At 39.1% G+C, this 15,260-nt stretch overlaps 1 protein-coding gene and 1 long non-coding RNA gene across 2 annotated transcripts in view; one reads left to right on the top strand and one right to left on the bottom strand.

Moving 5' to 3' along the window:
- The window catches only part of LOC133642557 (uncharacterized), a 44,115-nt gene that overhangs the window by 18,930 nt on the left and 9,925 nt on the right, over window positions 1–15,260 (bottom strand). Inside the window, exon 4 of the mRNA XM_062036823.1 lies at window positions 13,420–13,431. Within this exon, the coding sequence (XP_061892807.1) occupies window positions 13,420–13,431 (12 nt within the window). The remainder of the gene's footprint in view (window positions 1–13,419; window positions 13,432–15,260) is intronic.
- Window positions 6,521–15,260, top strand: part of LOC133642559 (uncharacterized) — a 35,470-nt gene continuing 26,730 nt past the window's right edge. The window contains exons 1-2 of the long non-coding RNA XR_009824530.1: window positions 6,521–6,628; window positions 6,926–7,018. This is a non-coding gene — a long non-coding RNA (uncharacterized LOC133642559). The remainder of the gene's footprint in view (window positions 6,629–6,925; window positions 7,019–15,260) is intronic.

Below are 15,260 nucleotides of genomic sequence, written 5' to 3'. Positions count from 1 at the left end.
TCCGCTTTTCCTTCATATAAACAGCGTGCCGGCCCAGTCACGTTATAACATCTACGGCTTTTGGAGAGTGCACAACTGCACACACAACAAGAAGGAGACGAAGCAGAAGAACGAAGAAGAGACAGTCATGGCGACGACGAGTGACAGAATAGAACGAGGATGGACAAATTTAACCCTAAACTCACTCCTTTCCTGAAAATTAAATTTCACAGATGCTGCCCATACCTATGCTCCTTCAGAGGCTGTGCCACTGGCTGCAAAGCATTGCACTTTCAAATACAACAATGAGTAGAGGAGTGTCATGTTAAAGTTAAAGTACCCATGATTGTCACACACACACTAGGTGTGGCGAAACTATTCTCTGCATTTTACCCATCACCCTTGATCACCCCCTGGGAGGTGAGGGTAGCAGTGGGCAGCAGCGTAGCCGCGCCCGGGAATCATTTTTGGTGATTTAACCCCCAATTCCAACCCTTGATGCTGAGTGCCAAGCAGGGAGGTAATGGGTCCCATTTTTATAGTGTGTGTATATGTGTAAATAAATGAACACTTGTCATGATCCGTGGTCCGGATCATGTTTTTGTGTTTTCTGTTAGTTTTGGACTTCTTTTGTTATTGCTTGTGCACCTGTGAGTTTGTTTCGTCACCATGGTTACTTATTATTTTCACCTGCCGCTTGTGTTCCCGACGTGCACCTGTTTGCCATCACTGACACTATTTAAGCCTGCCTTTCTGTTCACTCGTCCTGTCCTCCTTGTTTGCGGTAAGTAACAGTCACGTTTTTGTATTTCATGTTCCAGACTCCTGTGCTAAGTGTTAGCCTTAGCTTCCTGTGCGTTCGGCACGCTTTTCTTTTGTTTGTTTTCTGTCTTGCTGTATACTGTATGATTTATAATTAATAAATCATCTCCTACCTTTACGTTTTCGTCCGGAGTTGTCCGTGTTGCATTGGAGGAACGATCCCGCATAAAGATGCGACCCCCACGTGACAACACTGAAATTCAAGTATTTTATTTATATATATATATATATATATATATATATATATATATATATATATATATATATATATATATATATATATATATATATATGTATATATATATATATATATATATATATATATACATATATATATATATATATATATATACATACATATATATATATATATATATATATATATATATATATATATATATATATATATATATATATATATATATATATATATATATATATATATATATATATATATAATAAAATACATATACACTACCGTTCAAAAGTTTGGGGTCACATTGAAATGTCCTTATTTTTGAAGGAAAAGCACTGTACTTTTCAATGAAGATAACTTTTAACTAGTCTTAACTTTAAAGAAATACACTCTATACATTGCTAATGTGGTAAATGACTATTCTAGCTGCAAATGTCTGGTTTTTGGTGCAATATCTACATAGGTGTATAGAGGCCCATTTCCAGCAACTATCACTCCAGTGTTCTAATGGTACAATGTGTTTGCTCATTGGCTCAGAAGGCTAATTGATGATTAGAAAACCCTTGTGCAATCATGTTCACACATCTGAAAACAGTTTAGCTTGTTACAGAAGCTACAAAACTGACCTTCCTTTGAGCAGATTGAGTTTCTGGAGCATCACATTTGTGGGGTCAATTAAACGCTCAAAATGGCCAGAAAAAGAAAACTTTCATCTGAAACTCAACAGTCTATTCTTGTTCTTAGAATTGAAGGCTATTTCACAAAATTGTTTGGGTGACCCCAAACTTTTGAACGGTAGTGTATATATATATATATATATATATATATATATATATATATATATATATATATATATATATATATATATATATATATAATAATAAAAGTCAAGTATTTATTTTATTTATATATATATATATATATATATATATATATATATATATATATATATATATATATATATATATGTATATATATATATATATATATATATATATATATATATATATATATATATATATATATATATATATATATATATATATATATATATATATATATGTGTATATATATATATATATATATATATATATATATATATATATATATATATATATATATATATATATATATGAGAAATACTTGAATTTCAGTGAATTCTAGCAATAAATATACTCCTCCGCCCTTAACCCCGGCCCCGCCCACCCAGACCCCGCCCACCACAAATCTCCCGAATTCGGAGGTCTCAAAGTTGGCAAGTAAATGATAAATGGGTTATACTTGTATAGCGCTTTTCTACCTTCAAGGTACTCAAAGCGCTTTGACACTATTTCCACATTTACCCATTCACACACACATTCACACACTGATGGCGGGAGCTGCCATGCAAGGCGCTAACCAGCAGCCATCAGAGGCAAAGGGTGAAGTGTCTTGCCCAAGGACACAACGGACGTGACTAGGAAGGTTGAAGGTGGGAATTGAACCCCAGTAACCAGCAACACTCCGATCGCTGGCACAGCCACTCTACCAACTTCGCCACGCCGTCCCCGTAAGTATGGTCCCCAACCTTTTTTGCACCACGGACTGATTTAATGTAGGCATTATTTTAAGGGTCTGGCTTTCCATTTGTGGCAGATAAATACAGCAAAAATAAGTGCAAGAAAAATACAACTCACTATAACGCAGGGGGGCTAGTTTCTTTGCAATGACATCTGCAGATGGAAATCAGCCTTTGGCTACAATCTGTCACATTTATATTTTATATGTTCATTAATGTGCATTGTATCATGTCACAAAGTTATAACAAATATAACAAATGGCAACTTCCTATGAGGAGTTTTATTGTACATCTATAAACAATCTTATTGGTGTGTCTCGTGGGACAGGCGAAAGTTAAGTCGGAGAAAATGCAGAAATTTATAAATGATTTAATGTTTCTGTGCGGCCAGGTAGCAAATGTGTCACGGACCGGTACCGTTCCCCGGACCCGCGATTGGGGACGCCTGAATTCTACAGTACATACAGTGTCATTAAATCATCAATTAAAACTTTTTTCTTCCCACCTTTTTCTGTTCTCTGCTCCACTTGGGTAAACTTTTCCTAACCGCACCAACAAGTTTGTTTCGGAATGTCTTCCTGAAACAAGTCTGCACATGTGCAGTAAATAACGTGTAATACTCCATTGCGTGAGAAGGGAGAGGGGATCGGTCACAACAGGCATCTTTGATTAAGTATTTTTAAATACATAAATTAAGACAGAAATAAGTAAATACTTGTTTTAAATAGAAGGAAACTTTAATCATCGTTTTTTTTAGACTTTTGGGGGCCTGTGGAAATCTGGGGGCCCCAGGCATCTGCCTGTGTCCTGGTGACAATGTGTTTCTTTTTATCCGTTGTGTTCTTGGCTTACAATATTTCAGTTTGTTGGCTATATTACAAAACACCTGTTGAAGAAACGGTCGCTTCCTGTCTTGTATTAATATCAACCAGACAGGATGTTGATAACCACATGTTCAGAATGTTGGAAACATTTTTTCAGTGTTTTGATATTAGTTGTACATTCAAAAAGCTTTATAAGAAATTCGACATTTCTTTTATGAGATATTTATTAGCATATTGCTAATTTATTTGCTCACTCAATTCACACTATATATAACCCTTCTTTACCTTGTTTCCTGCTGTCTTTGTTTTCCATGTGCTCATTGTTACATGCTCTACACCTTGTTCCATCATTAGTACACCTGTGTCTTGCCGTGATCCTTGTGTCTCCTCCAATCAGCTCTCTCCTTCCACTTGTCCAGGTACTGCACTTCTGGTACATTCTATAGATGCTAGCCTTAGCCAATTAGCATTTTGCATATCACATGGTCATTTTGCAATTTAGCAACCATCGATTGAATCAAAAGATGCTTCCATTATATTACAATGTACCACATCTGTTGTTCGCATGTTGGCTGTTTATATTGTTAGCATCATTAGCATTCATTTTTTTAAAAAGGCCTAAAACACAACAAGTCGGTCTTAAACACGGGGCAGGAGGTTTGCAGAAATTTTGCCGAGCTGTTCAGACTTATTTAGTTCTGCAGTTTCGTTAATGTGTCTGTGAAATATTTCAACTGTTAGAGACAAGCAGATCAAAAGAAATGATAGTAATTCAGACTTTTTTTTAAACAGTTACTGCTTTGTTTCATTTGACTAAAACAAAGACATGTTGTAACTATGGTATATTATATCATTTTTATTTTATCTTTTAAAATTAGTGCTTGCAGTTTTGGATACATATTTAGATATATGATATAAATTATGTAAATTTAGTCGACGATAGAGTTTTTAATACTATTGTGTTATTGTGATAATGACACATTCTAGTCATGTCACGCATATTTGACAACGACAAGCGAATGACCGTTTCTTCAACGCAATGTCTGTTATGTACGTGAGGGGTGGAGGGGGACGACACCACGAAGAAACTCAGGTTACCGGGTTTATTGTAACCTTTGATGAGTGAGTGGGAGGTGTATGCTACTCTGTGTTTGTTGCAGGACTGTGTGTGATTTTAACCATGTGAATAATACCAGACGATGTTGTACGTGCGTGATGGATGAATCTTTCGGCAGGCCAAGAGAGCGAGGCAAAAAGGGTGTCCGTAAGCAGGCAGGTAGTCGAGGGCAGGAGAGAAGCGACAAGGTCCGTGTCCGGGCAAGGTTCAAGGATCAAGGAAGGCAGTCCAAAGTCCGGAGGGAGGTCGAGGCACAGAGTTCGAGCACACGGGACAAGACGGGTACTGCGGGAGAAACAATGAACATGAGACGAGGGAACAAGGAGGACGAGGAGAACGAATGCGAGGACAACAGGAGGGAAGCCAGAGACGTAAATGCTTACTACGATGAGTTAACGACGTTGATTCCAAGGGTCCACTGATCTTTATGCTGTCTCCCTGATTATTGCCAGGTGCGCAGATAGCCGATAGTCTGCAGCTGCGGCGTTGCGGGGGCGTGAAGCGCCCGGTATGTGCAGGGGCGTGTCCTGGCATACTGCCAGCCTGAGTGTTGGTGGATCTTGCTGCAGGAGAATTGTGGGTTCGAGACCACGCCGTGACAATGTCTTTGCAAGTGAGATGGTGGCTAACTAATCCTAGCCTCCATGGCAAGAAAATATGCAACTTTCTTTAAAGTGACGTTATCACTGGAGGACTAGAGTTTTTGATTGATTGATTGAAACTTTTATTAATAGATTGCACAGTTCAGTACATATTCCGTACAATTGACCACTAAATGGTAAGACCCGAATAAGTTTTTCAACTTGTTTAAATCGGGGTCCACGTAAATCAATTCATGGTATGAATGAGGAACAGCTAAACATGCTGCACTAAACACCCGAGGAGGACACAATAAGCCATGCTAATCACTAAACTGGAGCTTTTGAATGTAAACAGGGGTAGGCAGACTGATACCAATATTCGACAGAAACAATGCCAAGTATAGTATTGGTATATGGTTGATACTACAATGATTAGATCGATATTTTTTACTATTATAAAAAAATAAATTCTGTCATTCTTTTGTTATTGTTTACAGGAGTTTAGGACTTCATACAAGAAGCAATGCTAAGGTAGATCTCTTGAATGTACACAAGGGCCGGCGGCCAATTGATACGAATATTGACTGTAATGATACCAAGTCTACTGTAGTATCAGTATACAGTCAATACTACAGTGATGAGATCAATATTTTTTATTACAAAATATTTTTTTCAGTTGTTTTGTTGTTGTGTACAGGACTTTAGGACTTTAAATCAAAGCCAATAGTTGTTTTCACTTATGTTTGGTTATTTTGCACCTCCAAATTTATTTTACTCGAAAATATTAGTGGACGGCTTGGCGTGGTTGGGAGAGTGGCGGTGCCAGCAACCGGAGGGCTCTTGGTTCGATCCCCTGCTTCTTCCAACCTAGTCACGTCCGTTGTGTCCTTGAGCAAGACACTTCACCCTTGCTCCTGATGGGTCGTGGTTAGCGCCTTGTATGGCAGCTCTTGCCATCAGTGTGTGAATGTGTGTGTGAAGGTGTGTGAATGGGTGAATGTGGAAATAGTGTCAAAGCGCTTTGAGCACCTTGAAGGCAGAAAAGCTCTATACAAGTATAACTCTATACAAGTATATTGCTCAAAAATATGTTATTTACTAAAATTAAATAATACATTAATTTAAATATTTAATTGTTAGCTTTTGTCAGACATCCATTCTGTGTATTGTTTTTATAATTGTGATGAAAAATGTAATTAGTCAATGAAGTTACAACAGAAAGTTACCAGATTGTACCAGTAAATTTGCGAATACATTAATAATAGTTGTGATTTAAAAAAACAACAACATTATAGCATTATACACAGGACTTAAGCAGTTTAATTTGTTTACGTTTTTTTTCCCTTACTGCCCCCACGAAAATACGTATAAACCTTTTAGAGGCAACAATGTGCATCAGAGGGCGTGCACACCGCTTGAATAGTGAAAGGTTTTTGTTATGGTGTGTAACACTGTGCCACTCCGCTGTATAACCACAGTGACACATGCCCATACAAAAACCTCCCCAGTCCAGCATGTAGCAGAGGATTTTTTTGGGACACAGAAACAAAGGTAGGAAATATTTATATTTAACAAAGACTTGGAAAATACTAAATATTATTTTTGACAGGGTATATGTGTACAAAAAATTTTTTTCCGACACTTTGGAACAGCAAATAGTAGAAACATCTAAGCCTGTAAGGTTTTTTTTATATATATATATATATATATATATATATATATATATATATATATATATATATATATATATATATATATATATATATATATATATGTATGTATATATATAGCAATTGTAATAATATGTAATACAAATATGATGCATACCGTATATTTTCAAACTTACAGGACCTACAGAGTCGAAGAATGTCTAAAACATTGACCAAAGTCTTAAATGTCAAACTGTCATCAAGGAGAAGTCCAGAGAGAACAGTCAAAGCAGTAAGTTGTTTTACTTTATTTCAGTTTCATGTAGAACTTTTTTTTTGCATTGGTTAAATTGTCTTTACTCTTGTATGGCAGTTGGAAATGTAAACACTTGACTAAAACATTGCCTGTACAGGTTGTTTTATTGGTTAAACTAGTGGTTCTCATACTTTTTTCACCAAGTACCACCTCAGAAAAAACTTGGCTCTCAAAGTACCACCATAATGATCAACATTAAAATAAATTAGCGTGGTAGGGCTAAGTATTCATTAAAAACAGGCCAGGGGTTTTATTTAACAAGTATATTCAATCATTTTGGCCTGCCTTAACATTACACACAGTTTGAACAGTAACACAGTTTTTGAATATAGCAAAATTTAACACTGTACTTTAATTAAGTGATTCTTTGGCGTACCACAAGTGGTACACGTACCACAGTTTGAGAATCCCTGGGTTAAACATTGTGTCTCTCAACAATTTTATCTGTTAAGGTTAGTGAAACTAATGTCACTGTATAATATATACATTGACATTAAATAATTAAAACACCCCATCAGGTGGCTGTGAATAATATTTGTGTTGCCCATATATCTAACACAGATATCCTCAAAGTTGTATAATCAATAGTCACTGACTTATGGGCAATAAGTTGCTAAGTCGCACCAGTGCCCCATCAAAGATGTTATGCTTAATGGTTGCCATGTTTTTTCAACCAATCTTGGTCAGATTTTACAGACATGTCCTTGTCCATCTCGTGGAGATTTGTAACACATTTTGTGGTGATTTGGCTTCACACCATAAAATTGCAGTTTGTTTTTTTTCACTGTAGAGCACATTGAACTACATGAGAAATTTCAAGTCAGTTTGCCTTTTGGGGTCAAACTTTGGAGTTTGATAAAAGTGCGTACATTTGTCACAAAATAATAGCACAGGCAACACGGCAGGGGTGCTTGAATGGTTTTGCTCTAATGTGATCAGAGTTGTGGATCAATTGGCCTGTATGTGGATGAGTTGGGGTAGGTGGGTTGGTGGCCTCTGTGGTAGCTGGGGGTGTGCGTTGTTGTGGTTTACGGGGTAGGTCGCTTTTTTTTTGTTTCGGTTTCGGCGGCCGCGGGTGTTTGTACTGCGGACGGGCGGTGGTGGTGATGGTTGCTGTGGTACTGCTGGCGGTTGGCGTCGCTGTGTTGGGTTGGAGTGGTTGGGGGACTGTGGCTGGTATCTGTGCGCTTGTGGGGTTGTGGGGGCTGGCTGGCGTTGGCTTGCCGGCTGGTTTGGGGGCTGGCGTGCGGACGGGGTGCATTGACTTCTGCCCCAGTTGGGGGGCGCCATCCCCTGGCCGGAACTCGTACGTTGGGTACGTTGCTGTGTGGATGGCCGGGATGCGGTGTTTGCATTGGGCATGGGGCTGTGCAGTTTTTCTGCGTTTGGTTGCTGGTATGGGCTCTGCGGGGTTGGGTTGGGGCGGGCGGGGGCTGGCTTTGTTTGGTGAGGGGTGGGCTCGCGTGGCGTCACGCTAAAGTGGTCTGGTGTGGGTCACGGGCCGTGGGGGGGGGGGCTTCCTGGCCGTAGTTCCTGGTTGTCGGCCGCATGGACTGGGGGGGATGTCCGGGCCCTCTACTCCTCCTACTTATAGCACACACAGTCACACAAATATAGGACTTTGGGGGATTGCCCTGCGGGGAGGCATGGCGGGGGGTTGAGGATGCCTCCTATGGGGCTCCAGTCCTCGTCCATCCCTCAATCTTAGCTGCATATTAGACACTTAGGATTTGGAGGGCTCGGCTTGGTTGGGACCCACCAAGACCTGGATGTCCCCCAATTTTAATGGCATTATTAGTTCCCACAAGCATACATATCTTACTCACGCTACAGTACACGCATCAATAGGGACTGGAGGTCGGCTGTAATGGCTAATTTTAATGTGCCTAATTTTAACTACACAGTAGACACTCTGGGGGCCTTGTACACATGCATGCGGGGGGTTTGGGGTTCGGCGCACCCCTCATTGCCTCGTCGGCCGGCGCGGATTCCGGGGACTGCGTTCTGGTGACCTGCCAGGCTTTTATTAATTTATTATTATTATTATTATTTTATATATATATATATATATATATATATATATATATATATATATATATATATATATATATATATATATATATATATATATATATATATATATATATACATATATATATATATATATATATATATATATATATATATATATATATATATATGTATATATGTATATATATATATTTTTTATTGTATTTATTTATTTATTTATTTTTTATTTATTTATTTTTTTTAAATGTATTTATTTTTTTTAAAATTTTTAGAATAATTTTTATTATTTACTTACTTTATTTTATTTAATTATTTGTATTTGTTATTTTAAATTTAATTTAATTTGTATTTCATTTTATTATTTATTTATTTTTTTTAAATTATTATTATTTTTGTTTAATCTTATTATTTATTTGTGTGTGGCGTCGCGCGGGTCTCGCTTCCTGTTGGGTGGGGTCCGTGCCCGTGTGGCCCGACCTTGCGCTGTGGGGTCTCTGTTGGCGACTATGTGGTGGCGGCGCGGCGCCCGTGTCTGGTCTGGATACTGTGTCTCGGTTGTTTGGGCGGTGGTGTGTTTGTGCGGGTTTGGGTTGGGGTGGTGGGGTCTTTTGGTAGGGGGGGTGTTGGTGTCTCTTGTTTGCGTGTTGGCGTTTGGGCTTGCTGGCGGGCTGGCGCTGGCTGGTCTCTGTGATCCTGTTGGTGTGTGGTTGCCGGTCGCGTTTTTTTTTTTGATCGCTTTGATTTGATTTGGTGGTGCTGGCTGTCTGGGGGTGTTGTGGCTGCTGTTTCTGCTGCCGTTTGTTTGTGGTGTGGGCGCCCGTGGCTGCTGGGTCTGGTGCAGGGGGGTGGCTGATGTTGTGACTGGTGGCAGCGCGCGCGCGTGGTGGTTGTCGGGGCTGACAAACTGTGTATATATGTGTATGCATGTGTATGTGTGTGTATGTGTACATGTGTATGTTTATGTGTATGTATATATATATGTATGTATATTTCTGGGGGTACGTTCTGGGCCTGCCTGTCGGGTGGGGGTCGGCGCCTCAGGCTACTGCATCCGGACTGCGTGTCTGGAGCTCCTGGGTCCCACCGTCCATCCCTTCCGGGTGCCCGTCTTGGTTGGGGCCTGCTGGGTCTGGTCCCTGCGTCTACTGTGGTAGCGTGGTGCTGCAGGGTATTCCGAGGTGCTGCGAGTCGGCCAGTTGTTGGGGTAGCGACCTTGTGTGTCAGCATGTCTGTGATCTTCTTTTAATTCTTTTTTTTTATTTTTTATTTTTAATAAATAGATTTAATTATTTATTTATTCTTATTTTTTAATATATTTTATTAATATTATTATTATTATGTATTTATTTATTTGATTTATTTATTTCCCCTACCTCAGGGGGGGGACTCGGCGGGGCGGTTGCTGGTTGTTCCATCTCCATCGTTGGGGTCCCTGCGGGTGGGGTGGGTGGTTCCCGTGGCCCCGTGCTGGGTGGTCCTGTGGCGGCTGGCTTGGGTGGGGTGGCCGTGGGCTGGCCTCGCCGCGCTCTCCGGGGGTGGGGGGGGGGCTCGTGGGGGCCCGGTTGCCGGTGGGGCGGGGGCGGTCTTCCCGTCCGGTTGCGGGGGGTCTCCGGGCCCCTCGGGCGGGGCGTCCCGCCTTTCTGTCCGTGTGGGGTGTGGTCTCTCGCTGGCTTGGGGTCTGGCTGCCCCCTGCTTTTCTCGTGCCTTGTCCTCTGCCGGGTGCGTCTGTCTGCGGCCTGCTGCTGGCCCTTGTGGGCGGCGCGGTGGGCCAGGCTCTGGGGTTCCTGTCACTGTCCGGCTTGGCTGCGTGGGGGCGGTGGCCCCTGGTTCCCTGGGCACCACACCTACTGTTTGTGGGTTGGGCTCTCGGGGAGGCTGGGGCCGTACTCTGGCTCCCGCACACACTGGGAGTCAAATGTATTGTACATGCAAATTCACATATACTCACACACATACATACAGACATACATAGGTACCTACGCTCCCACATACATATACAAATAAATACAGTACATATTTACACACTCAAAGTTCGTACATCCACACGCACATTCATTATACAAACATACTGTATACACATACTGTACATATACATTCACTGTAAAAACATACATATACACATACTGTACATATACACTCACTGTACAGACACACACATACACATACTACACGTATACATTCACTGTACAAACACACACATACATATACTGTACATATACATTCACTGTACAAACACACATATACACATACTGTACATATACATTCAGTTTTCAAACACACATACTGTATACACATACTGTACATATACATTCGCTGTACACACATACACATACTGTACATATACATTCACTGTACAAGCACACATATACACATACTGTACATATACAGGTACATATGCACACATACACTCATGCACATAATCACGTTTCATCAAACATATATTAACGTTGTTGCCCTAGGGTAAACTGGGTATAACACATGGCACACTGACAAAGCTTAACCTATTGTTACTATAACAATCTACAAGGTTAATGTAGGTTGCTTCTCTTTCTTCCCCTCCATTTTTCTGCATTCTTTCGTATCTCAAGTTATCATTATGTATATGTATTGTTGCATTTGAACAATTGTATTGTTGATAATAAAGGTAAAGTATTGGTATTGTTTATTATCAATAGCACTATTTCTATTGGTATTCATATTGCTCCATTTTTAGTGTAATAATGCTCATTGTCATTCCTGTATTATTTTTTTATTTTCGCTAACTGCTTATTTGCTATTACTTTTACCATCATATTTGTACATGTCGTATTTGCTGATGTTGCTCTGTTGTTGTTGTTGTTGTTGTGTTTGCTGTTGTTGTTTTTGTCTCTCTGTCTAATCCCCCTCTTGTCCCCACAATTCCCCCCTCTGTCTTCCTTTTTCTCTCTTTCTATCCCCTCCTGCTCCGGCCCGGCTGCACCAAATGATTATATAAATACATTTAATAAAGTCAAAATACAAGTAAGGCAACAAGAGAAGTATCCTACACTTCTCTTTTGTAAAGTAAATCTGAACAGCCGATATGGGCATCTACATCTGCTATATGATTTGCCCGAGAAGCTGGGCAGGACATTATAAAAAAAATAAAAAATACAAAATAAAAAAAGAGTTGTGGACTTGAGTCACAATTTTGATGACTTCGGACTCAACTTGAAAATATCCAAGACTTGCAACTCGACTTGGACTTTGACTTTACTGACCCGGACTTAAGCATTACTACTTCCTAAGACTTGAGAGATGGGTGAGAGTGTTCAGAAGATGTATCCTCAGCTGTGATTACAAAAATCGATATAATCAATATAATTACAGAATGAATATCTTGCCCACATGAAACATTTGTATTGCAGCCTATTCGCTGATTCATGTCCCAGCAACCACTACCTAATAATAAAAATCACACGCGACAATTATGTGAAAATTCCTCTTGTCGCAATTGTGCACTCAATCTTGTATTTAAGACCTTTGCAGTCTCAATTGTCATTAACAGTTAAGAGTACTTGACTACACAACATGCTGTCTAAACTTACAGTCCCACTAACTACTTATTTACTGTGTGGGGAATAATACACAATAACTAACAATAAACACGTCATAAAACAAAACTTTATAATGTACAAATTGCGACGCAAAGGACGACGGAACACCCTAGACACGTCAGCACTGGTGGAGAACAGCCTGACATTAAGTGTCTATAAAAGTGTCTATGCATGTACACAGTATAATGAAAATACATTATTATATTTCATATCTTTTTTTTTTCTTTTTGTCAGTTTACACACACATTTTTCCTCATGTACACATTGGTTTCTTGTTTTATGTTCAATGTATTGTGTATTTGAAAAAGAAAGAAAATAAATCACCACTTGCCCAATTTCGACAGATTTTCATGCGGTTCACTTTATTGTCAACGTCCAAAGATGTGTTAATAATAAACTCAATAACAAAAACACATTTTATCAGGGGAGTAATGATTTGTTTTACAACGATTCGATTCAAATAATAATTGCCGGTACGATTAAGGGTAACTTTAAGCCAAAGTTTTTAGCCAAAAATTCAAGCAGTGTGACTGTGAAATAAATAAAGTTTCCTATATTCTTGTTATTTCTTGTAAGGGAATTAGATATAAATGAATTATGGATACAGACAAGCAAGTAAACTACAATTAATGGCCAATGCATTCACTTCTTATTTAGGTGCCACCATCACTTTCTGTTGAATTAACAAGAGTAAACCTTTTCTGCTCTCATTTACAGTAATATCAAAAGTGCAACCAAAATATCTGTAAGTTGAATTTGCAGTAGATTTACCAACGACTTTTGCTGTTGTCTAATATAGAAATAAATCAAATCCAGCATTAATGTAAACATTTAAATGTAACTAAATCTCTTCAGGTTAAATGAACAGTGGTTTGACCTGCAACTTCTAGCGTCCGAGGGTGTAGGGCGTTTAAAGCACTCTTTTGAAAGACAAACTGTGAAGCACCACAGATGATAAAACATGTTTGGCAGAAGTGTGATGTGGATTTCTTTAATATACTGTAATTGAGTTCTATTCAACTTTACAATCAACTCCAATAACACCATACCGGCCCCCGAGTTCAGTTCAAAACTTTGGAGAGAAAAAAAAAATTTGCAGCAAATTCCTAAAAACAGTAGAGTGCTCCTGTTGTATAGAGGAACTCGAACCACCGTAAACACATTGACAGATCCTTGCATTGACTTTTTAACCTTGCTAGCAAACATACATCGGTAGGTTGTGAGTTCAAACCCCGGCCGAGTCATACCAAAGACTATTAAAAAAATGGGACCGGTTTCCTCCCTGCTTGGCACTCAGCATCAAGGGTTGAAATTGGGGGTTAAATCACCAAAAATGATTCCCGGGCGTGGCACCGCTGCTGTCCACTGCTCCCCTCACCTCCCAGGGGGTGAACAAGGGGATGGGTCAAATGCAGAGGACAAATTTCGCCACACCTAATGTGTGTGTGACAATCATTGGTACTTTAACTTTTAACTTTAAGGTGTCCAAACTTGTGATTTACATAACTGAGTCGTTCCTTAAGGCACCTCTATAGGTCCTCTCTTTTTCATCATTTGGATTATTCAACTGGTGGACCACGAGTGTAGTTAAAAAAAACTTGTGAGTAACTCACATTTTTGCAGATTCTTTCCAACACTAAATTGCTGTCATAGAAATTATCTTTGACTAGCTTTTTTCGCAGAATGTCCTTAAAAACAACGGAGCGCTCCTGTAAATCTGACAAAATAAATAGACAAAAATCAAATGTCTACTGCAGAGGACAGTGGTTCCCCGGAATATACAAAATAAGGCTAAAAGTGAAGGGACAAGTCAGGGCCCCCGGTCCTCAGCTTTCTGAAATTACATTGAAATAACATTGTAAACACAAAAATTGTAGCACAACAAACAAATATTGGGCAACACAAAGAGCAACTTCCTGTAAGCAAGCAGAAGTTTTTCGAGCCATTTCCTGACAAACTCAACAGTGTGAAGATGTAAAATTTGTACATGCAATTGTATCCATCCATTCATCTTTGTCTGCTTATTCAAAGTCAGGTCGCGGGGGCAGCAGCCCAAGCAGACATATATGTAATTTATGTTCACTCACACAAACATATTATAATTTTTTAATGTATTATTATTAATATTATTGTTGTTATGTTAATCTAAAGACTTAGTGGCCACATGTGTGGACAGCACCTTTTAGCTCTTATTTCCAAAATTGTGTACACTACTGAATTGAGGTCTTATGTCCGCTTATGTGGACACTTATACTGCCATCTGGTGGTGTCAGAATTGATTGATTGATTGATTGATTGATTGATTGATTGATTGATTGATTGATTGATTGATTGATTGATTGATAGAAGAGTATAACATACAATGGAATTTGGGGAAAAAAGTGTAAAAATAAGAATTAGCATGTCACTAAACATGAAGTACACGTTTGTGTACTTATGGACTAAGTACATCATATAAAAAGATGATTCTTAGTTTTTATTCTAATTAGGGTCCAATAAGCCCAAATAGCAAAGAGAAGAAAAAAAAAAAAGCATGTAAACAAACAGCTTGTGTTAAGTCTTAGACGGGGGAAGGAGACGGCACAAAAGCGAAAGTACAAAGTCAATGTATT

This window comes from Entelurus aequoreus, linkage group LG25 (assembly GCF_033978785.1).
Source record: "Entelurus aequoreus isolate RoL-2023_Sb linkage group LG25, RoL_Eaeq_v1.1, whole genome shotgun sequence".
Lineage (NCBI taxonomy): Eukaryota > Metazoa > Chordata > Actinopteri > Syngnathiformes > Syngnathidae > Entelurus > Entelurus aequoreus.
Note: the sequence above shows the minus strand (reverse complement) of the source record. Positions and strands in the feature narration are given on the sequence as shown.